Source organism: Somniosus microcephalus, chromosome 1 (assembly GCF_052327205.1).
Source record: "Somniosus microcephalus isolate GS21.2 chromosome 1, FLI_Smic_1.0, whole genome shotgun sequence".
Classification (NCBI taxonomy): Eukaryota; Metazoa; Chordata; class Chondrichthyes; order Squaliformes; family Somniosidae; genus Somniosus; species Somniosus microcephalus.
In genome coordinates this window covers 321,704,991-321,729,860 of record NC_140987.1, presented here as the reverse complement: position 1 = coordinate 321,729,860, position 24,870 = coordinate 321,704,991, and the positions used below count along the sequence as shown (strand labels likewise).

The 24,870-nt window shown below is 48.6% G+C and overlaps 1 protein-coding gene across 1 annotated transcript; it reads right to left on the bottom strand.

The window, feature by feature from the left end:
• Nucleotides 1-316: 316 nt before the first annotated feature.
• Nucleotides 317-3,080, bottom strand: LOC147124886 (endogenous retrovirus group PABLB member 1 Env polyprotein-like). The gene has a single exon (XM_085994215.1). The coding sequence runs from the start codon at nucleotides 1,860-1,862 to the stop codon at nucleotides 1,044-1,046; it is 819 nt and encodes a 272-aa protein (XP_085850341.1). The 5' UTR covers nucleotides 1,863-3,080; the 3' UTR covers nucleotides 317-1,043.
• Nucleotides 3,081-24,870: the final 21,790 nt, after the last annotated feature.

The window sequence follows — 24,870 nt, the reverse complement described above, 5'->3', positions numbered from 1 at the left end:
CTCCACCTAGTGTCCACTATAGAATGACATGTTATTGATCGTTACAAAACTGTGGTCCGTTATCAGAGCAAATCTGTTCTGGCAAGCCGTTCCTGGCAAATATGGTCCGTAGGACTACAATCGTTTTCTCTGTAGTGGTGGAGGACAATTTGATCACCTCAGGCCATTTCGAGTGCGCATCCACTGCTATTAAGAACATTGAGTCCATGAATGGACCAGCAAAATCAATATGTACCCGTTGCCATGGAGAGGAGGGCCACTCCCATGGGTGTAGAGGGGCCTGTGGTGGTGCATTTTGGACCTTCTGGCTGTTGAAACGGATTTTTTTGGTCCTCAATCTGGTTCAGTACAAACACTGAGTCGGAATACTGGTTTAGTTCAACAGTTGTTTTATTCTGTTGTCCCGGGAGACTTACTCTGATACAGCACCGTTCTGACTCCAGCAGAGTCTCGACAGGTTCCACCAGAGCAAGCAATCTTTCATACAGTGGGTCACATTATTATACTTTACTTTTGAAAAGACATTAACACATCGTACATTCTACACCAATCCCGAGCGAGGCACGTACACAGTTTAAAGTGATGTCCTGGCCTGGCAGTTTGAAATAAAGAAGTCACAGTTCACTGAATGGTTTATAATATAGAAAATATGCAGGTAATGGTTTCACGATCACCTAATCATTATGGTAATGCATGGTAATGTGTTTTCGGATCGCCTATTGTCAGTATACCCTTTGCACTCCACCCTACATTGTTCCACCAGCAAGGTGTGACATCGTGGGTGCCAGCCATATTAGCATTTTACTTCCTGCTGCCTTCAGTTTCTTGAATTAACATGATCATCTCTCACAATATGCAAGTGACTCAGCGATGTCGACATTGCACCACCATTTTAGGCTAACAGGGTCCTCCATTTTAGGTTGGCAGGGTCCTTGGCCATGCGGAGCGAGTTGTTACCTTATTTTTGCATTCTATATTCTCATTCCCCCCTTTTATCGTTCCATGATAACCATCTAAGGTACCCTGTGATTCTGGGCTTCATCCTACTGGTTCATCTCTACTTTATTGAGTCTATTATACTCCTCCTCCATTAATTCCTTCTCGACTTGCTCCTTTAACATCTCACTCGCTTCACCCTCTATACTTGGTAGTTCAATTTCCTCTGATGCTGATTTCCTTTGTACCAATTGACTTGGAATTACAGTTGCTCCTAATCTATTGCAGCCACACTTAATCAGCGTGAAAACTAGAAAAATGCACATAATAACGGCAAGTACCACCACCAGCCCATGTAGCAGAGTCTGTCCCATTGATCCTAGCCATTCTCCACTGATCCAATCAAACCAGCCATCCCCCGGCTTAGGTTTCTTATACTGGCTTACTGCATCCCGGATATGTTTGACAATGTTGGTTATGTTTTCCGAACTATCAGGGATATAAGTACAGCACTCACTTCCTATCAAGGCACAGGTTCCTCCTTTTGCAGCAAGGAGGTAATCTAAGGCCATTCGATTCTGGAGGGTAACTGTTCTAATGGCTACCATTTCGGCACTCATGTTTGCTAGAGCTTCCTCAGTGTCATTGGCAACTATCTCTAGTAGCCTTGCCAAATTCCTTGTTTCATCCATCAAATTCATTATTCCATAGGGAGGGTTTATTACGCCAAAAAATCTTTGAAAAGCTCCTAGCTCTCTTTTAGTCCTGTATTTCTTAAATTCGTGGTGTTCCCCAATCTTATTCAAGTGGTGAATGTATGGTACTACATATCCCAAATAGCAGGACCCAGTCCAATTTCGTGGAAGCCATGGGTATGCCTTATGTCCGCAAATAAAATAGGTCCCGTTATAAGCAGTTAGGTTCATATTCGTTGTAAATGTGGAAAAGCCAGACTCGCCGTTACTCCTTGTGCTTTCGTTCCATTTCCCCCCACTAGTGAGGTTTGTTAAACCACCAAACCTCTAAGGGTGAACCTTGTTTGAGGATTGTCCAATTATGTTTACAATGACTGTTTCCGGCTTCCAGATTCCCCTCTTCTCCCTTGCTTACATTCCTTATCCAACATATCGCCCCAACGGGTCTTCCTGCCCCAGTTGTGTTTGTGAGGATAAGGTACGGTGGCTTTTTGCTTGTATTATACATGGGTTTGTACCATCCTTCAAACATGTTTAAGGGATATCCGGCACTCCTGAACTGTACTCTTTGTTCCTCCCGGTTTCTGCTCTGGGTGTCCTTACCATTAGTACTACTGCTCGTATTGTTTCTACTAACTACCCACTCAGCCATTTGAATTATATTCAATGGTATGGGTCTAAGAGGGATTCCCCCTCTGGAGTGGATTGGTATATGGCTACAGACCCAACAGTTTGTTAAGTTACAGCTTTTGGCGTATTCATAGGACATGTACAAGAAGGTGTTGATATGTAATTCCCTCTTTCTCCTAACTTCCCTTTTCTTTCTAAACCCTAAGCATCTCGGTGGATCCCTTTCCTGCAACCATGGTTCTTTAACTAATGCCTCTCTGTAACATCCTCCATTATACATCATCCATGATTCCTTTCCCTTTTCTTTGTTGGTCCTACAAGTACATTTTTGGTGCCAGCATGGCAAACCCCATCTGTTTCTATTGTCCAAATGTACTTCCCGATGTTCCTGTTTTAATAGTCCATTACAGAATTCCCATTTAGTCACGTTCCAGGATCCGAAAGCTTTAAGATTCTTGTCTTTGTACTGGAGAATATCTCTTCGGCACAGGTGGACGGTTTTTCCAGGTGTGATTTTCTTGCATTTCTTCAGTTGATTGAACGCCCCGCCCGCGAGCAGGATAACGCTCAGAAGCAGTAATAAGGTCCTCATCTTGATCCTCCGTGATCAATCAATGCGACTTATTAGTTATTAATCTGGAAAACAAACTGCTTACACAAGATCCAAAGTTAAAAACTTAAAGCTAAAATTTTAAAAATTAAAAATTAAAAATCGTATAATAAGTATAATAAAAGTAGGATTTTGGCAGGCCAAAACAATCCAAACACAACACCAGACCTCGTAAAACTGCAGTCACCTTTATCAAGGCCGAGCATGAGTTCTGTAGTCTATCAATTAAAATAAAATTAATGATTGTTCGTAAAATCTACTCTATACTGTACTGAAATCTACTGATTATCTCCCCCCCTTTTGATTGGTTTCTCCAATCAATTTACAATGGTGGAAGTGCACCCATGCGCTTCTTCCCTCGACCTTAGCTGCAGTCGGGGTTGTTAGTAAGACCTGATATGGACCTTCCCACCTTGGATCTAGACTTTTACGAGTCCAGTTCTTAACCATCACATACGAACCTGGTTCAATTTTTAGAGAACCAGATAAGTCAGGAAGTTCACCATATGCAGCACGGACTTGTGAATGCAGCCCACGTAAAACCTTAGTAAGAGCCAAGACATAGGTCGTCATTTCTTCAGTCATATGGTGAAAATGCACCGTTGTAGCAGCATTTTGGTTCCAGGGAGTCTTGAGTGGTTTACCATAGATAATCTCAGCAGGGGTAAGTCGTGCTTTACCCGCGGGTGTGGTGCGGATCTGAAAGAGAGCCACAGGAAGCAATTTCAACCAGGTTAAGCCGGTTTCGGCTACCAGTTTAGCAAGTTTGTTCTTCAGAGTCTGATTGGTCCTTTCGACAAGTCCTGCAGCCTGTGGTCGATAAGCACAATGCAATTGCTGATGAATGTTCAACTGGCTACAAAGTTCCTTGTTCACTTCGGCAGTGAAGTGAGGACCGTTGTCAGAACTTAACCGAGTTGGAATACCATACCGAGGTATGATCTCTCTCAGCAATACCTTAACAACAGTAGAGGCTTTATTGTCTGTGGTTGGATATGCCTCGATCCATTTACTAAATACATCTACAATGACAAGTACGTATTTGTAACACTGACATCTTTCCAACTCAATGTAGTCCATTTGCAGGGTCTCAAAGGGACCCTCCGGTAAAGGGGTTTTTCCCCATTCGCAAGACACTCCCTTTCCAGGGTTGTGTTGTTGACAAGTCAGGCATCGATCGCTAATGTTCTGTGCTATTGCTTGAAGCCTTGGATGCCACCAAGTACTTAGAAGCACATCACTCACTGCCCTGGCACCACAATGAGTTGCAAAGTGTACACATTCAATAACCCAAACAGCTAGCTCATCAGACATGCAAGCCTGTTCCGCGGGAGTAGTCCAGAGTTTTGATAAAGGGTTATATACACATCCCAATTCTCCCCACAAATGCTTATCACTATTAGGAGCGTCCTCCTGCAACTTAATCACCTCTTGGATGGTTGGCATTAGTTTTTCCGAGGTAGACTGATTCTTTTTGGAATTTTTAGTCTGCCTCATAATTCGGGGCACAATCATTTGGTGACTCCTAGAAGCAATTTTGGCTGCCTCATCAGCGCGGCGGTTTCCTATATCTACTGGGTTTTGGCCAGTGGTATGGGCAGAGCATTTAATCACAGCTATCTGTTTGGGGAGTAAAAGGGCTTGCAGGAGGTCTGAAACTAACTGACGGTGTGAGATCGGACTGCCCGAGGTTAGAAATCCTCTATTTTTCCACAATTGTCCAAAGTCGTGAACTACTCCAAAGGCATATCTAGAGTCTGTATATACATTGATTCGTAATCCTTCTCCCAAAGTACAAGCTCGTATGAGTGCAAACAGTTCGGCTTGCTGGGCAGAAAAAGGGGATTCAAAGGCTGCTGATTCTAAGGTGACACCTTCCTGATTTACAATTGCATAACCAGAAATTCGTTTTCCCATGTCATCAATTGAAGAACTGCCATCCGTATACATGGTAATACCGGGATCCGTAATAGGAGTGTCAAACAAATCAGGTCGGACTGAGGTATCATCCTTAATGAGGTGTAAGCAATCATGGCTTGGTTCATCACTCTCGGAAGGCGGGTTTGCAATGAAACTGGCAGGGTTGATAGTGCTACAGTGTTTAAATGTAAGCCTAGGATTGTTCAGTAAGTATATTTCATACTTATTTTGCCTGGCGGTAGTCAGGTGTTGGGTCTGCAATTGCCCCAGTAACGCAGTGACTGAGTGACAGCTATACACAGTAATATCCTGCTGAAGTGTCATGTTAGCGGCTGACTGTAGACTGTTGTAGACGGCTGTAAGGATCTGGGTGCAATAGGGATGTCCTAAAGCTACCGGATCCATTTTTGATGAATAATAAGCTACCGGTCGATGCTTATCTCCATGCTCCTGGGTCAGGACTGCTGTTGAGCAATCGTTTATTACTGTGCAGTATAACTGGAATGGTCTATCGTACAGGGGTCGTCCCAGGGCTGGTGCTTGGACCAGATCCTGTTTTAATTCCTCAAATGCCTGCTGTGCCTCTAGTTCCAGCTCAAACTCTCCCTCTTTAGCCGTGTAGGGAGTCAGATGTTTGGTTAATACTGCAATATTAGGTATCCACTGTCGACAATAATTAACCATTCCCAGCCACTGTCTGACTTGTTTGGCCGTTTTAGGGGCTGGTGTCTCGCATATTGGCTGTATTCTACTGGTTTCCAGACTGCGGTTCTCTGCTGATAACATAACTCCAAGAAATTTAACTGTCTTCTTAGCCACTAGTACTTTAGCTGGAAATACCACATATCCCAATTCTGAGAGATAGTTCAACAACTGAATAGTGTCCTCTCTGTTACTTAGCTCATCAGGGCTGGCAATGAGAAGGTCATCCACATACTGGATCAGATCAGAGCCACGATTTAATGTCAGTGTCTGTAATTGCTGTTGAAGGCACCGCGAAAACAGGGTGGGTGAATTCACAAAGCCCTGGGGTAATCGAGTCCACGTATACTGCTGGCCATTGTACGTGAAGGCAAAAAGGTATTGGCTAGTAGCGGCCAGTGGCAGGGAGAAAAAGGCATGCTGGAGGTCGACTACCGCAAAAACTTTAGCATCAGCAGGTATCGAGGCCAAGATGTGTGCTGGATTAGGTACCAGTGCATGAAGTGGCTGAACAATTGCATTTATTGTTCGTAAATCCTGCACTAGGTGATACTGGTCAGGCTTACCAGTTTTCGGAACAGCTAGGATGGGTGTATTACAACTGGATTGGCATGTTACCAAAATTCCCTGCTCCAACAATCCCTTAATGAGTCTATCTATACTCGGAATAGCTTGCTGCTTCAAAGGGTATTGTCGTACCGTTGGCAAGGTCACATTTTCCTTCACCGGGATCTCAATGGGTTGTATGCCGGTTAGACCTACATGCGTTGGGTCTTCGGCCCATACCTGGGGATTCACATACTCCAGTATATCTTTCCCTACATGACGGTGCACCACTGTCAGGCTAGGCTCAGGGTTTTGGTAAAATTGGACCATCAGACCTCCGGGTAACTGTTGCGGCTGGTGGCATTCAGGGTTTGCCTGATCGATCGCTCGTTTTACCATGGGCCCCAAATCTTTGGCGTGGAAAGACTGGTTAACTTCCCGCGTGATATGAGGGGCCACTGTCGAAGGCTGCTTCCACAAGTGTAAGGGGACCTGCACAAACTCTGCTTTTCCCTCAGGTCCAGTTACTACAGCCTTGAGGTAGATTGTCCATTCCGTACCTTCCTGATTTTTAAAATACTCCTCAAGGGTCCTATCCTTTCCACTTCGATCATATGCCAGTGTCACATGATAGGAGGATGCATTGAGGTCGAGTGACCACCATTGAGGTGTAGTCGAAACATAACATTGCCTTTTATTTGCCCAATGTCCTATTGCTATTCCTTCATCACCACAATCAAGTTTGAGTTGGAATGCACATAGTAAGTCTCTGGCCATTAAATTGCAGTCCAAGCCGGTAGTTATTACAAATTGGTGGGTTGCAGATTGATTTTTGTAGGTCACCTGAACTGGTTCTGACATAGCATACTTGGTCCTTTGACCTTGGAAGCCTGATAATTCCTGGGTCTTGTTGGATCGGGGAAGTTTAAGGTCCGATTGGACAGAGGACATGGCGGCTCCAGTGTCTACTAAAAAGGGGTACCATTGATCCTGGATTTGCAACATTAATAAGGGTTCTTGGGCCGACTGTGAACTGCTGGTCACTAGATTAGCTAGTCAATTCTGTGGGAATGGATTATTCTGGGAGAAATTGGTATATCCTCCCCTGCCTCTAGGTCCTCCTCCGTTTCTTCTCCATCCTCCCCTGCCTCTCCTAGGTGGGTCTCCAGAGGCTAAGGATGGGCAGTCTCTGACCCAATGTCCATCCTTTCCACAGTTATAACACTGCCCTTGTCTTTGACCTTGGTATCCCCGTCCTTGTCCTCTACCCCTTCCTCTACCTCCGTAATTCTGTTGTGGAGTGGCGTAGGGTTGGCCGTATGCAGTAGCATTGAAGCCGTTTGGATGAGGGTAATATCCATAATTCTGAGAGTCTACCCCTCCAGGGTTACAGTATTGAGGTTCCATCTGATACCCTGTCTTGTCTATCGTGTGTGGTTGAATTGGGACTTCCTTCACGACATATTCTGTTTTGACTGTCTTCTGGGGTTGGTTCTCCCCTCCATTACCCTCTTTCCAATGATACTTTACGGCTCGAGCCATTTGAGTTGGAGTATTTTCTGCCCAGTTCATATTATTGGTTTTAACGGCTGTCGCCACAGCAGCCGGGAGACAGTTCATCAGAATGGCGCAGAATTGGGGTGAATTGGCTCCTGCTTGGTAATTGGTGTCCCCTGACTGTCCCTGATAAACCTCACAGAATCTTTCCAAAAATTCCTCAGGTCCCTCATCTTTCTTTGGCTTAGTATCTAGGACATTAGATATATTGATAGGTTTTTGGAGTGTAGCATTGAGTGCTGCAAACATGCGTCGCTCCCTATCAGCTGTGAGGGCGTGGGCGGCCTCTAAAGCGGCATGATTAGGGTGAGTCAGGCGTTCCAAAAATCTAGTGTGTTCGGAAGGGGTTAAAACTTGTTGAATCAAGGCCCATAGATCTCGGGAGTCTGCATTGTACACCTGTATCGTGGTTCGAAGAAAGTCCACAAACCTAGCGGGCGCCTTTTTCCTGTCTGGCATACCGGTTAGGATAGCCATTATCTCATTAGGTTTCCAAGGGAAAAATACATCTATGGTGGGGTTGGCTGCGGCAGCCGCTGCATTCGGGTTTGGCATTGTTCTTACCGGCAGATTTCTGGGCGTTCGTTTTGGTTTAGTAAGGCTAATTTCGGGTTCTGAGTCGGAACTGTTTAAGGGTGAAAGGTTGTCTTCAGAATCAGTAAGGTCACTACATGAGTCAGTGTCATCTGCTTTTGCTGGTTTATGTTGTACTAATTGTCTGGGTCTACGTTTCTTCTTCTGCCAATTCAGACTAGGGGTATTCCCCGGTTTCACGTCTTTCTTGGGATTTGTTGGATCTTTCGATCGGGTTCGACAAGCAACAGGGTCTATATAAACATCAGAAATCGGCGTGATTGGGGAGTGACTTGGGACAGTAAGGGAGGGTGTCGGTGGACTGGTAACGGACGTAATAGGGATCAAGCCAGTCTGATTTGTAAGAGGTAGGTCGGGATAAATGTTATTATATTGGGGTGGCTGAGGAGGTGCCGCGGTAGGAGTTCTAATTGTCCAATTGTTTAAGTCCTCATCCGTTCCGTCTCCCTCCGTCAACCTAAGGCCAACCATTGAACTACGTAGTTCATTTTTATCCTTTTTATCTGGCGCCATTTCAGATTTTGACCTTTTCTCATGTGCACATTCTTTCTTAAGTATTTCAATGGGTTTAGGATTCCCTCCTTCAGTTAGCTTTATTCCTAACTTAACAGCGTTCTCTTGCCAGCTGGCTAATAGGGAACTGTCTTTAATTTCTTGGTAGTACTGTCGCCAGAGTCCAATTAGTTTCTTAGTCTTACTTCCCATATTCTTTTTCCAAATCACTTCTTGAGCTTGTTTAACCGTTTCTAAGCTTTTGGGACCCCCTAGTGGCCATTGTTCGCTGCCTAACTTTTTATTTAAACCCCCTGAGAGTTGTCTCAATTGTTGGGCTTTGTCCGGGTATTGGTCACATAAGGTTTGTAGGGCACTGCCCTCGTCACTTGTGGTATCTAGGTAATTACCCATGGTTCTCTTACACTAAGGGTTCTTTTTCAGGATTCGAGTTACTTTTTGCACGTGTCTTATATATTTCACGGATACCGGCACACAAAATGAAACGCAACACTACAATACTTACAATACTTAGACTTAACAAAAACACAGTGAGTCGTCTATAGTCAAATAGTAATTTTAGCCTCTGTCACCGCCTGGTACAGGTATTCTTAGCCTAATTATTCAAATCGTAAATTTAGCCTCTGTCACCGCCTGGTACAGGTATTCTTAGCCTCTGTCACCACCTGGTACAGGTATTCTTAGCCTAATTATTCTACTTATACGACCCTTATCTTGCACTCCCCGAGTACAAGTTGCTATAGCTCTAGAGTCCCCGACTCTCTCTTTTTACTTTCTTTCAAGTATTCCTTTTCTCTTTCTTTAAAATCACTTATCTACTTTTTAGTCCAATCGGAGCCTGAGCGGGCCAAGTGAAATACGAGGCCGGCGCTTTACCCGACTTGGATACTTATTTCCTAAGTTTACACAGTATTCGCCAGATTGACCCAGATCTCGTCGGGACACCACACAAGAATTAGCAAGTGGCAAAACTTTTATCGGACTTACGGATCAGAGGAAAACCGAAGTGGTAAATTTAAACATACTCACTCCGGGGGCCCATTTCCTCCTCTCACGTCCAAAACTAGTTCGGCTCTTAATTTCGCGAATTCTCGGTGATCGTCCGTTGAGATCCCACTTCTGACACCAAATGTTGAAACGGATTTTTTTGGTCCTCAATCTGGTTCAGTACAAACACTGAGTCGGAATACTGGTTTAGTTCAACAGTTGTTTTATTCTGTTGTCCCGGGAGACTTACTCTGATACAGCACCGTTCTGACTCCAGCAGAGTCTCGACAGGTTCCACCAGAGCAAGCAATCTTTCATACAGTGGGTCACATTATTATACTTTACTTTTGAAAAGACATTAACACATCGTACATTCTACACCAATCCCGAGCGAGGCACGTACACAGTTTAAAGTGATGTCCTGGCCTGGCAGTTTGAAATAAAGAAGTCACAGTTCACTGAATGGTTTATAATATAGAAAATATGCAGGTAATGGTTTCACGATCACCTAATCATTATGGTAATGCATGGTAATGTGTTTTCGGATCGCCTATTGTCAGTATACCCTTTGCACTCCACCCTACATTGTTCCACCAGCAAGGTGTGACATCGTGGGTGCCAGCCATATTAGCATTTTACTTCCTGCTGCCTTCAGTTTCTTGAATTAACATGATCATCTCTCACAATATGCAAGTGACTCAGCGATGTCGACATTGCACCACCATTTTAGGCTAACAGGGTCCTCCATTTTAGGTTGGCAGGGTCCTTGGCCATGTGGAGCGAGTTGTTACCTTATTTTTGCATTCTATATTCTCATGGCATCCTGAGCAGCTCTTTGTTAGGTCCTCGATTTGTTGATCGATCCCCGGCCACCACACACAAGCCCTAGCAAGACTTTTCATTTTCACCCCTCCCAGATGGCCTTCGTGAAGCTCATTGAGCACTCTCTCCCTTAACTTGGGTGGAATTACCACTCGGGATCCACACACCACTGTCCCCTGGCATACTGACAGCTGTTCTCTTCTGGATGAGAATGCTGGCAACAGTGAGTCGCCAAGTATTGGCCATCCCTTCACCGTCAAATCATATACCCGAAACAGTGTCGGATCATTTCGGATCTCCTTCTCTATATCCGCGTTAGTTACTGGCAAGCGTTCAATTATCGACGAATAAAATATTTCGATAGGGTCCACTGCTGGTGCTTCCTCCACAGTAGGCAGTGGCAGGCAAGATAGCCCATCAGCGTTTCCATGCTGTTTCGTGCCCTTATACTCTATTTCATATTGGTTCGCCCCTAGAAAAAGGGACCATCTTTGTAGCCGTTGCGCAGTCATCACCGGAACGCCCTTCTTTGGATTAAAGATGGAGACAAGTGGTTGGTGGTCAGTCAGCAAGGTGAACTTCTGCCCATGCAGATAGTGGTTGAATTTTTTTACTCCCCATACTAGGCTGAGGGCCTCCCTGTCAATCTGGGCGTAGTTGCGCTCGGCTGAGGTTAGTGACCGAGACGCAAAGGTTACTGGCCTCTCCAACCCGTCTGGGAATTTGTGCGACAGCACCGCTCCAATACCATAGGGTGATGCATCACACGCCAACTGAATTGGTAGTGCTGGGTTGAAATGGGCCAACACCTCTTTTGATGTGATCAATTCTTTGCACTTCTGGAAAGCTCATTTACATTCGTCATTCCACTTCCATGGTACCCCCTGTTGCAGTAGGGTGTTCAGTGGGTGTAATATTGCAGACAAATTTGGTAAGAACTTATGGTAGTAGTTCACCAGCCAGAGAAACGACCTCAGTTGTGACACATTTTCCGGTGCTGGAGCCTTGACTACTGCCTCAATCTTTTCAGGGGACTTATGTAACCCTTCTTCATCAATAATGTGGCCACAATACGAGATCTGCTTTTGGAAAAACATAGAAGATAGGAGCAGGAGTAGGCCATTCGGCCCTTCGAGCCTGCTCCGCCATTCAACGAGATCATGGCTGATCATCCAAACCCTAGCACCCGGTCCCTGCACCGACAGCCATCCCACCCAAACCCTATCCCCGTAACCCCATGTATTTAATCCCCCCTAACACTAAGGGCCAATTTTTATCATGGCCAATCAACCTAACCCGCACATCTTTGGACTCGCACTTGTGGCGATTAGCTCGTAGCCCATATTCCTTTAATCTAGTGAGCACCTTCTCCAGGTTGGCGAGGTGATCACTGTCATTTTCGCCCGTGACCAGGATGTCGTCCAAATAACACTGGGTCCCTGAAATCCCTTGCAGGACTTGATCCATTGCCCTTTGCCAAATAGCCGGAGCCGATGCTACCCCGAACACCAGCCGGTTGTATTGGTAGAGACCTTTATGAGTGTTGATCGTGAGGTATTGTTTCGAGGCTTCTTCTACCTCCATTTGCAGGTACGCCTGGGCCAGATCAATCTTAGTGAAGCGTTTCCCTCCAGATAGCGAGGCGAAAATATCTTCAATCCGTGGAAGCGGATATTGTACCGTGTGAAGGACTGGGTTCACTGTCACCTTAAAATCCCCACAAATGCGGACCTTCTTTGGTTCCCCAGGCGTATTACTCAACGACCTCTTCATTACAGGAACGATGGGTGTAGCCCACTCGCTCCAGTCCACTTTGGACAGTACTCCTGAATGTTCCAAACCTTCCAGCTCTGCTTCGACGGCTGGTCGGATCGCATAAGGCACCGGTCTGGCCTTAAAAAACTTTGGGCTTGCATTTTCCTCTATTTTAATCGTCGCTGTTATGCCTTTTAGTGTTCCGAGTCCCTCCTGGAACACTTGTGCGTCAGTTAGCATTTTTGACAGTCGTCCAGGTGTGACGTCGTCATCCTTTTTGGCCTCAACCTTCAGTGCCTGTATGGAATGCCAATCTAATTGTATCTTCTGGATCCATTCACGTCCTAGTAGTGGTGGTCCTCCATCTGGCAATACATATAGGTCCATTTTTGGTATTTCCTGGCCTTTGTATATCACGTTCACCCTTATTTTTCCTTTGGGGGTAGACTTTTTGCCCCGTGTACGTCTTCAAGACAATCTCTGTAGCTTTCAAGGGTATATGTGAGAATAGCCGCTTGTAGTCCCTTCGGTTTATGACTGTTAGGGCTGATCCTGTGTCCAATTCCATTTTCACTTGGACTCCATCTATCTTGAGCGTGACCCAGATAGTCTGGTGATCCTCCATTTTGATTACATTATGTAGTTTCAGACAACCCAGCCCCTTGCTTCCGGAGTCTTTATCACTTTTCTGTTCGTCTGAACTACTGTCCATCACCTTATGTACCTTTTTGTACTTCTCCTGTGGAGATTTCTTGCTGCTGGTTTTCTTCCCTGACCTGCAGACTCTTGCTATGTGTCCTGCTTTTCCACACTGTCTGCATACTTGGTCTTTGAACCAACAATCCTTCTGGTCGTGTGTTCTGCCGCAGCGATAACACTTCCCTGCTCCATATGACATTTCATTGGTGCCATATTCTTGCGGTCTCCGTTGTATCTCTGCAGCGCCCCGTGCGGCTGCTTCGTGTGATACTGCCATGCTGAAAGCCTTGTCCAGCGTAAGATCCTTTTCTGATAGGAACCCAGAAACGGCTTCTTCACTTTGAAGCCCACACACAAACTTGTCCCTTAACGTATCTGCTAGTCCCATTCCAAACTGGCAGTGTTTCGATAGCTTGCGCAGTTCCGTTAAATACTCAGCATTACTTTCGTCTTTCTGCTGGTTCCTTTTGTGGAACTTAAATCTTTCTGCTATCAGCAGCGGTGTGGGGTTTAAGTGGTCCTGTAGGATTTCCACTATGCTTTTGAAATCCTTATTCACTGGCTTCTCTGGGGTTATTAGGTTTCGCAGTAAGCCATACGTTTTTGCACCCATGGAATTCAACAAAACCAGTGCTTTCCTGGCACCTGGCACTTCATTCGCCTTGCAGTACACCTCAATGCGTTCCACATATGTCGCCCATTCTTCGACTTCATTGTCGAATGCAGTGACACTGCCACTCTTCGGCATCCCTGGGTGTGGTTAGACTTTCCAAAATGGCGTCTCCCGCGCTCTCCCTTCTTCTCCGCTGGCTCAAAATGGCGTCTCCCGCGCTTTCCTTTCTTCCTGCGCTCACCCTTCTTCTCCGCTGCGGCTTCAAAAAATGGCGTCTCCCGCTCTCTCCCTTCTTCTCCGTGGCTCAAATGGCGCGCTCTCCCTTCTCCGCGGCTCAAATGGCGTCTCCCGCGCTCCCTTTCTTTCCCCGCGGACGCTGCTCCGCCCTTGAGCCCTGGCTGCGCTCTGCGCGTTCTCCTGTGCGCCTCTCTCGTTGCCGCCGCACGGTCCTGAACCCCGGCTGTGCTTTACCCTCTCTTTTTGTTTTCCGTCGACGCCGCTCGGTTTTCAACCCCCGGCTGCGCTCTCTTACCCCGTCGACGCTGTTCGCCCTTTTCTGTGCCGTCGGTCGGCTCCAGCCGCCGCTGTCCGGGAAGGGTCTGCGCTGTACCTGTTGCCAGTCTGTTGCTGGATCGTCGTGGCTGGAGAACCAAGCCCAGCTCTCAACAGCCTCCCCTGCGATGTTCACTCTCTCTGCCGGATGACTGGGCGGTTGCTCATGGTCGACGCCCGTGCTTCTGGCCTCGACTTTCTTCCACCGTCCTCCCGGAGCGAATCCTTGGAAGGAAATGCAGAGTTGCAGGTAGATTCGAATCGACCTCGTCGCCACTGTTGAATCTGTAAATCTTAAGGTATGGTATTCTTCAATAACTAGACGGAGGCTGTAGATTAACAATCAACAGGTGTTTACTGGAGGAGGGTAGTCTAAAGACTAACAGTACAGATGCCTGCTCAAGGCTTATAGACAGGTGTGGTCACTGCCGGTACTACAGTATACAGGAGCTGTAAAAGTAGTTCTCTCTTAAAGGTACATACACTAGAGTGCCCCCTCAGTACTGAACTGGGAGTGTCAGCCTGGATTTTGTGCTCAAGTCTCTGGAGTGGTACTTGAACCCACGATCTTCTGACTCGGGTGAGGGTGACACCACTGAGCCATGGCTGACACATTAGCTGCTGTTACAATGCTGGGTTACAAGAATTGAAGTGATGTCAAGCACGACCTTTCCTTCTAAACCCATACTCGCCGTTTCTGATTAAGTTCCAGTTATAAAGGCTCTGCTCCTTAGAATAGCTTGCACCATTTTGCCTGTTGTGATAACAGCACAGGTAAACAACCTTGTGACTCAGAGGTGAGAGTGCTACCTCTGAGCCACCGCTTACACCTCCACACAGATCATTTGTTGTGAATACGAGCAGTCGGTTTGGAGACAGCAGGTACAGAGTGGAGTTCTTGACATCGAACAGGCGGGGGCAGCAAGGGGATGTGTAATTAAATATTAATTTAAATAAAAACTGCCCTCTGATCGAAATGAGGAACTTATTTGGTAGTTCCTGGCAACAGGGTGGAGCTAACAGTGTCTCAGAGGAATTGAACTAGTAGAGAGAGCGCGAGAGAGAGAGCGAGCGAGAGAGCGAGAGAAGCTTAAACTGATCTTGGTGGCTGTACATGGGGAGTTTGTAGGTAAGTGAAAGAATCCTTCTTCCTTATCCTTTCTGGATTTGGGGTCTGTGTACTAATCGGTGCACTGCATTTCAGTCCAACTTGTATTTTCATGGTGGGTGTTGCATGAATGAAGTTTTGTAAGTGGTTCATTTTCCTGTTGAGTTTGGATTTGGGGAACTGCAGAGCTGTAAATATGTGATATTTATTTCTGCAGATCTGTCACGTTGAGTGAATGGTGGGGAGAGGGGTCACTGTGTTTCTGCTGGTCCTATGGGCTCGCGATTTGCCCGTGTATACACGATGGACTTGAGTGTTTCTGTCTAAGTCTGCTACACTCTCCCCTGTGTTCTCCACCCCAGCTCCCCTTGCAGCGAGGCAGCCACAGTCTGCAGTATAGAAAGCCTTGATGGAGCGAGGCTGTGTCTAACTTCAGAGAAGGTGTGATTCTTTCAAAACCACCAGCAAAAGTATTTCATTCTTTGGCACAGATGAGACCAGTTATTTTCAGCTGGGGGAGCCTGCCGTTACAGCTGTAAACTCGCTCATTTTGGTCACCTTTCCAGTGGGGTTTACAGATATCTTCGGGAGAGAAATTTAAACCTTGCTTTTAACACCGATCCAAACACGAACTGTGATGGTCACCCCAACAGAAAGAAATCTCTAAGTGCCAGTACTGAGGAAGCACTGCACTGTCGGAGGGGCCGTCTGTCGGATGAGACATTAAACCAAGGCCCCGTCTGCCTTCTTCGGTGGGCATAAAAGATTCCATGGCATTATTTCATAAGAATTAGGAGCAGGAGCAGGAGTAGATCCATATGGCCCCTCGAGCCTGCTCCGCCATTCAATAAGATCATGGCTGATCTTCGACCTCCACTCCACTTTCATGCCCTATCAGCATTTCCCTTGATATTCAAAAATCTCTCGATCTCGATCTTGAATATACTCAACGACTGAGCCTCCACAGCCCTCTGGGGTAGAGAATTCCAAAGATTCACCTCTTTCCGAGTGAAGTAATTTCTCCTCATCTCAGTCCTAAATGGCCAACCCCTTATTCTGAGACTGTGGCCCCTGGTTCTAGACTTCCCAGCCAGGGGAAACAACCTCCCTGCATCTACCCTGTCAAGCCCTGTAAGAATTTTGTATGTTTCAATGAGATCACCTCTTATTTTTCTAAACTCTAGAGAATATAGGCCCAGTCTACTCAATCTCTCCTGATAGGACAATCCCCCCATCCCAGGACAATCCCCCCATCCCAGGAATCAGTTGCACTCCCTCCAAGAACATAAGAATTAGGAGCAGGAGTCAGCCATATGGCCCCTCGAGCCTGCTCCACCATTCAATGAGATCATGGCTGATCTTTGACCTCAGCTCCCCTATCCCAGATCCCTTGATTTCCCTAGTGCCCAAAAATCTATTGATCTCAGTCTTGAATATACTCAACGAATGAGCATCCACAGCCCTCTGGGGTAGAGAATTCCAAAGATTTACAACCCTCTGAGTGCAGAAATTTGGAAGAAGAGCAGGGGAGTTCTGGCCAATATTTACCCCTCAACCCACATAACTGAAAAAAAGATTACCTATAAAAAAGATTGCTGTTTGTGGGAGCTTGCTGTGCGCAAATTGGCTGCGGTGTTTCCTATATTACAACAGTGACCACACTTCAAAAGTACTTCATTGACTGTAATGCTCTTTGGGACGTCCTGAGGCTGTGAAAAGTCTTTGGGGGAAAATTCAGTAGCACCCACTGTGGGGTGCTAACTTCGCCGGGGCGCTAATTTTAACGTCCCAAAAAAAGTTAGCACCCCACGCCGTAAATTCAGTGGTAGCGCCCCAAGCAGGAGGCGGCACGCTATTGGAAGCGCTCCCCCTCCTTCCTGGGGCGCTACCATTGAATATCGCGGCGCTACGTGCAACAGCAACATGCGCATCGGCACATAGCGCCACGGTATTACAGGCCTCCCTCCCCTGATTAAAGGGGAGGGGCCTAGCGCTGCACGCACCGGGGCCCTGCTGGACCACTGGGGAGTGCGGTGCCAGGAATGGTGCCCGGCACTCAAGAGGAGTGTCGGGCTGACCGATCGTGGCCAGCACGCCGCATGAAGAAGCGGAAGGGGGCAGGTGCTGGCAGTCAGCCAAAAAAAAATGGCCACCCGACACCGACCCTTTACGTTGCGCTGCTGCAGTCCGCCGTTAGTTTAGGGGGCACAACCCACAGTTGTGGGTGGCGTAGCGCCACGGGACACTACCGGCTACCGCCGCCGTTAACCTCGCGCTCAATTTCATGGGAGGTGTTAGCGGTGCCGTGCCCGAGGGGATTTGCAAAGCAACCCAATTTCACCACCTTTTTCCTCTTTTACTAAATGATAGCCAATAGAAACATAAGTGATCTCCAGTCTGGGCCGTGTGGGCTGGTCTGGGTCAGGGCAGTAAGTCGAAGCAAAGTTCCTGGTTAGGGAGGAGATACACTCAGGCAAGGATCACTGTCAACTGGCTCCTGCTGGAAAATGAGCACGTGTGGACATAGGTTTAACTACAGGACGTATGGCACCACACCGGAGGTCGAAGATCTTGTCGACGCTTACTGTCTGGCTCACAGTAAAAATGACCACTTGGTATCAGAGAGCACTTGATACTCCTGGAACACACACCCCATCAATACACAACACCCTGGAACACACAGCCCATCAATACACAGCACCCTAGAATACCACCCCCATCAATACACAGCACCCTAAAATACCACCCCCATCAATACACAGCACCCTAAAATACCACCCCCATCAATACACAGCACCCTGGAACACACACCCCATCAATACACAGCACCCTGGAACACACACCCCATCAATACACAGCACCCTGGAACACACACCCCATCAATACACAGCACCCTGGAACACACACCCCATCAATACACAGCACCCTGGAACACACAGCCCATCAATACACAGCACCCTGGAACACACAGCCCATCAATACACAGCACCCTGGAACACACACCCCATCAATACACTGCACCCTGGACACACACCCCATCAATACACTGCACACTGCATCCTGGACACACACCCCATCAACACACAGCTGTGAGGAATGGAACTTGGTGAACCCAACTGCAGGAAGGCAAACTGAGGCAGAGGTTAGGTTGCAAAAACAAAGATAGACTTTACTTGAAATAAACAAAATAACAACAGCACTGATATAGGCTAACAGGCCAGCAAGAGGATCACAAGGCAGTGAAACTCAAGACTGAGCAATGAACATACACTAAGCACCACTTAAATAGCAGGCATATAATCATGCACAGGTGAGTACAATTAGGAATAAAGAAGGAAACAATTAAGAGTTCATGGTGCCCTCTGGTGGCGAGGCAAGGCGAGGCAGAACCTGGGTCATTCCTGACAAGGCCGCCCCCCTAGGAATGGCCCCTGACATTCCCCCAGAAGGTCCATGGCGACGACGAAGAAAGTTCTGCACTAAATCGCGATCCAGGATGTTTCGGTCCGGGACCCAGGAGCGTTCCTCCGGACCATATCCCTCCCAGGCCACCAGGAACTGGAGGCCTCCGCGAACCTGGCGAGAATCCATCAGGCGACGGACCGTGTAGGCAGGCTGGCCTTCGATGATGCGGGGAGCAGGAGGAGGCCTCGTGGCGGGCGCCAGGGAACTGATGGCCACTGACCGGAGTCGGGAGACGTGGAAGGTAGGATGAATCCGCATGGAGCGGGGCAGCTGGAGACGGTAGGACACCGGGTTGACCTTCCTCAACACCGTGAAGGGACCGATGAAACGGGGCGCCAGCTTGCGGGACTCCATTCACAGCGGGAGATCCTGCATAGAAAGCCAGACCCTCTGACCAGGACGGAATGAAGGAGCCGGTCTGCGCCGCTTGTTGGCCTGGACCCGTCGTTGCCGAGAAGCTCGTTGTAAGGCCAGCCGCGCTCTCCTCCAGGTCCGTCGACAGCGCTGGACAAACCTCTCCACGGAGGGAACCCCCACCTCAAGCTCCTGCTCCTGGAACAGTGGAGTCTGAAAACCGAACTGGCACTCGAATGGCGACATTCCTGTGGGGGAGCAGCGCAAGGTGTTGTGCGCGTACTCAGCCCAGACGATGTGACGACTCCAGGTCGCAGGGTTGGCGGACACGAGACACCTCAGGGTCGTCTCCAGGTCTTGGTTCATTCGTTCTGTTTGACCGTTAGACTGAGGGTGGAAGCCCGAGGAAAGGCTGACAGTAGCTCCAATGAGCTTATAGAAAGCTCTCCAAAACCGGGAGGCGAACTGTGGACCACGGTCAGAGACGATGTCAAGAGGCAAACCGAACAACCTGAAAACATGCTGGACCATGAGCTCGGCTGTCTCTTGGGCTGAGGGAAGCTTGGGCAAGGGCAGAAAGTGACAGGCTTTGGAGAAGCGATCTACGATGACCAGAATGACAGTGTTGCCTTGAGATGGTGGAAGGCCTGTGATGAAATCCACAGAGAGGTGTGACCAGGGGTGGGTGGGAATGGGGAGAGGATGCAGCAAACCCTGGGGGCGAGATCGAGGGTTCTTGTTACGTGCACAAATAGCACAAGCTGCCACAAACGCCTTTACGTCCTTCTCCATGGTGGGCCACCAGAACCTTCTGCGAAGGAACTCCGGCGTCCTGGATGTGCCAGGATGACCGGTGAGTCGCGACGAATGCCCCCACTGCAGGACTTGTGAGCGTGCCGTGTTGGGAACAAAAAGGCGACCTGGTGGGCCGTTGCCAGGGTCTGCCTCCCTCTGTTGCACCTTTCTGACCAGCGTCTCGATCCCCCAGCGAACCCGTGCTACAATTCGAGAAGTTGGAAGAATAGGTTCTGGTTGTCTCTCCTGCTCGGGTGGATCAAATTGCCTGGAGAGAGCATCAGGCTTGAGCTTCTTGGATCCTGGACGATATGACAGGACAAAGTCAAAACGATTGAAAAACAGTGCCCAGCGAGCTTGACGAGAGTTAAGCCGTTTGGCCTCCTGGATATAGGCCAGATTCTTATGGTCTGTCCAGACAATGAACGGGTGTTTAGACCCCTCCAACCAATGTCTCCACTCCTCCAGTGCCAACTTAACTGCTAGTAGTTCCCTGTTTCCAATATCGTAGTTTCATTCTGCAGGAGTGAGTCGGCGAGAAAAGAAGGCACAAGGGTGCAGTTTGTTGTCGTTAGACCGCTGGGACAAAACGGCACCCACTCCTATATCAGAGGCATCCACCTCGACAATGAAGGGGAGTTAGGGATCCGGAATCACGAGGACAGGAGCAGACGTGAAGCGCCGCTTGAGATCCTCGAAAGCCTGCGCAGCCTCAGCGGACCAACTGAACCGGGTGGAAGCGGTTTTGGTGAGGGCGTGGAGAGGGGCAGCAATGGTGCCGAAGTTCATGATGAATCTCCGATAGAAATTAGCAAACCCCAAGAAACGTTGCACCTGTTTGAGAGAGGTGGGTGGTGGCCAATCTCGGACAGCTTGGGTCTTGCCAGGGTTCATTTGGATGTTGCCGCTGGAGATGATGAAGCCCAGGAATGAAACCGTGGAAACGTGAAACTCACACTTCTCAGCCTTGACAAACAAGAGATTATTAAGCAGACGTTGCAGGACTTGCCTTACATGCTGGACATGATCGTGAAGAGTTTTGGAGAAAATGAGAATGTCGTCCAGGTAGACAAAGACAAAGCGATTCAGCATGTCTTGGAGGACGTCGTTGATGAGCGCCTGGAACACAGCAGGGGCGTTGGCCAATCCAAAAGGCATGACCAGGTTCTCATAGTGCCCGGTAGGTGTGTTGAATGCCGTCTTCCACTCGTCCCCTTCGCGGACGCGGATGAGGTTGTAGGCGTTGCGGAGATCCAATTTTGTGAAGACAGTGGCTCCCTGTAGTAGCTCGAAGGCCGTCAACATGAGCGGAAGAGGATAACGGTTTTTTATAGTAATCTTGTTAAGGCCACGGTAGTCGATGTAGGGGCGGAGACCTCCATCTTTCTTACTCACGAAGAAAAAACCGGCACCAGCAGGAGAGGTGGACGGACGGATGAAGCCAGCGGCGAGGGCGTCACGGATGTAATCCTCCATGGCGGTGGTCTCTGGAGCAGAAAGGGAGAAGATCCTAGCCCTAGGTGGGCATGTCCTAGGCAGGAGGTCAATGGCACAGTCATATGGCCTATGAGGGGGAAGTGATGTGGCTCGAACCTTACTGAAGACCTCTTTTAAATCCTCATACTCGGGAGGCACTCGGGACAATTCAGAGTGCGATGGGGGCTCCTGGGGCTGGGAAGGAGACTTGGAGCGAAGACAGGTGGTATGGCAGGTGGAGCCCCATTCTGTAAGCCGGCCGGCGGCCCAATCCATGCGTGGATTATGGCAGGCCAACCAAGGGTAACCCAGAACGAATGGAAACTCGGGAGAGTGGATAAGGGAGAATTGGATGGTCTCGAAATGTTGTCCTTCCACGCCCAAACACAGGGGGGCAGTAGGATGGTGAATAGTTCCGGAGCCCAGGGGTCTTCCATCCAGGGCGATAACAGTGAGGGGGTGAACTGGATGGGTCAGGGGAATCTTGAGCTGTTTAGCTAAACCTAGATCCATGAAGTTACCATCGGACCCAGAATCCACCAGGGCCTTAAGATCATGTTGTTGATTGCCCCAGAAAAGGGAGGATGCCAGCAGGACCCTAGAAACAGTGGGACCGGGAGGGATGGCTACACTTATCTCAGGTCCCTCCGTCCTGGAAGAGCCCTGGCTTTTCCCACCAACTTTGGGCAAGAAGAGCGAAAGTGGCCCGGTTCCCCACAATAGAGGCAAGATCCCTCTCTCATTCGGCGATCACGTTCAGGCTGCGAGAGACGAGTTACTCCCAACTGCATGGGCTCCTCTGGATCAGTCAAAGATGGACTCGGGATGGCTCAGAGGTTCTCGGATGGCTTCGAAGCAGGGAAGGCTCTTGTCTCCGGAAGTGGGGTGAAAAAGGAGCGGCGTTCTCTTCGCCTCTCACGGAGACGATTATCCACTCGAATGGAGATATCAAAGAAAGACTCCAAATCACTCACCGGATCTCTGGAAGCCAGTTCGTCCTTGATTTCATTCGTGAGACCGTGGCGAAAAGTGGCGATGAGCGCCTCCGAATTCCATTGGCTCTCTGCAGCGAGAGTGCGAAACTCAATAGCGTAGTCCGCAACGCTACGAGCCCCCTGGCGAAGCCGAAGCAGTTTGTTAGATGCCTCTCTCCCACTGACAGGATGATCAAAGACCCTTCTCATTTCCTATGAGAAAAGTTGGTAGTTTGAACATGCCGGAGTTTGCTGTTCCCAGACGGCCGTAGCCCAGGTAAGTGCTTTGCTGGTGAGTAGCGAAATGATGTAGGCTACTCGGGAACGGTCACTGGGAAATAATGAACCTTGCAGTTGGAAAGCCAGGGAACACTGGGTTAGAAAGCCTCGACATCCTCCCGGGTTATCGTCGTAGCACTCGGGTGCAGGTAATCGGGGTTCTTTCAGAGGGGGAGGCGAAACCGGAGGAGCGGGTAACGGTGCTGGAGTAGCTTGGGTCGCCTGACTCTGGCTCTGATGGAAAGCAATGACGGCCTCCAGCTGTTTCTGGCTTCGGGAGAATGACGTGGCGAGGCACCGCAGTTCGTCCAAGACCAGTTGTAGCTGTTCAAAGACTTGTCGTAGCCATTGGTCCTTCTCTGCTGGGTCCATGTTTGGTTCAGTCTTGCTGTGAGGAATGGAACTTGGTGAACCCAACTGCAGGAAGGCAAACTGAGGCAGAGGTTAGGTTGCAAAAACAAAGATAGACTTTACTTGAAATAAACAAAATAACAACAGCACAGATACAGGCTAGCAGGCCGGCAAGAGGATCACAAGGCAGTGAAACTCAAGACTGAGCAATGAACATAAACTAAGCACCACTTAAATAGCAGGCATATAACCATGCACAGTTGAGTACAATTAGGAATAAAGAAGGAAACAATTAAGAGTTCATGGTGCCCTCTGGTGGCAAGGCGAGGCAGAACGTGGGTCATTCCTGACAACAGCACCCTGGACCACACCCCCCATCAACACACAGCACCCTGGAACACACACCCCATCAACACACAGCACCCTTGAACACACACCCCATCAATACACAGCACCCTAGAACACACACCCCATCAATACACAGCACCCTGGAACACACACCCCATCAATACACTGCACCCTGGACTCACACCCCATCAATACACAGCACCCTGGAACACACACCCCATCAATACACAGCACCCTGGAACACACACCCCATCAACACACAGCACCCTGGAACACACACCCCATCAACACACAGCACCCTGGAACACACACCCCATCAATACACAGCGCCCTGGAACACAGACCCCATCAATACACTGCACCCTGGACTCACACCCCATCAATACACAGCACCCTGGAACACACACCCCATCAATACACAGCGCCCTGGAACACAGACCCCATCAACACACAGCACCCTGGAACACACACCCCATCAACACACAGCACCCTGGAACACACACCCCATCAACACACAGCACCCTCGAACACACACCCCATCAATACACAGCGCCCTGGAACACAGACCCCATCAATACACAGCACCCTGGAACACACACCCCATCAACACACAGCACCCTGGAACACACACCCCATCAACACACAGCACCCTGGAACACACACCCCATCAACACACAGCACCCTGGAACACACACCCCATCAATACACAGCACCCTGGAACACACACCCCATCAATACACAGCGCCCTGGAACACAGACCCCATCAACACACAGCACCCTGGAACTCACACCCCATCAACACACAGCACCCTGGAACACACACCCTGTAGGAGTCTGTGCACTCCTAACAAAAACACTGTGAACTAAACTGGTAGTTAACAAACTTAGTTTAATGCACTGAAAGTATTACAAAACAAAAACGCAGGAGAAACTCCAAACAGGTCTGTACACTAGCTCACTCCACGAGGACTAACTGGAAACGCCCTCCAACCCTGACGTCATCACGTTTCCCGCCGCTGGGAACGCCACGTGACCCACGTGATGACGTCATCGCGTCAGATCGCGATTTTATCGACCCCGCGCTGTTTAAACAGGGCAAACATTAAAAGGTAACAATAATGATTAAAGACAATTGTACAAGTTACTGTGAGAGTCTCTTTGGTGGCTTTGCCACATACGCCCCCCCAGAATTGTCTTTAATGAGGAAAGTCAATCACCAAGGTCGGACAAGCCTGTTTGACCGACTCCTAAATTCCCGGAGAGGAAAACGCTGAGCAGGTGGCGAGCTGGCAGGTAGCACGGTGTGGTTAGGCGTAGCGGCGGCCGGCCCTGGCGCGGAGGCTGCGCTAGTTTGACCGGCTGTTCAAGGTCCAGGTGCGCAGGTTTGAGGCAATCAACAGAGTTGTGATCAGGCTTGCCCCCAACGTCGATCACAAAACTCTTGTCCCTGGTCTGTAGAACCTGGAACGGACCTGCATAAGGAGGTGCGAGCGGGGTACGATGGCCGTCTTGGCGCACAAAGATGAACTTGGCCTTTGACAGCTCCCCAGGGATGTTGGAAGAAGGCAAACTGTGCTGCGAGGTCGGAA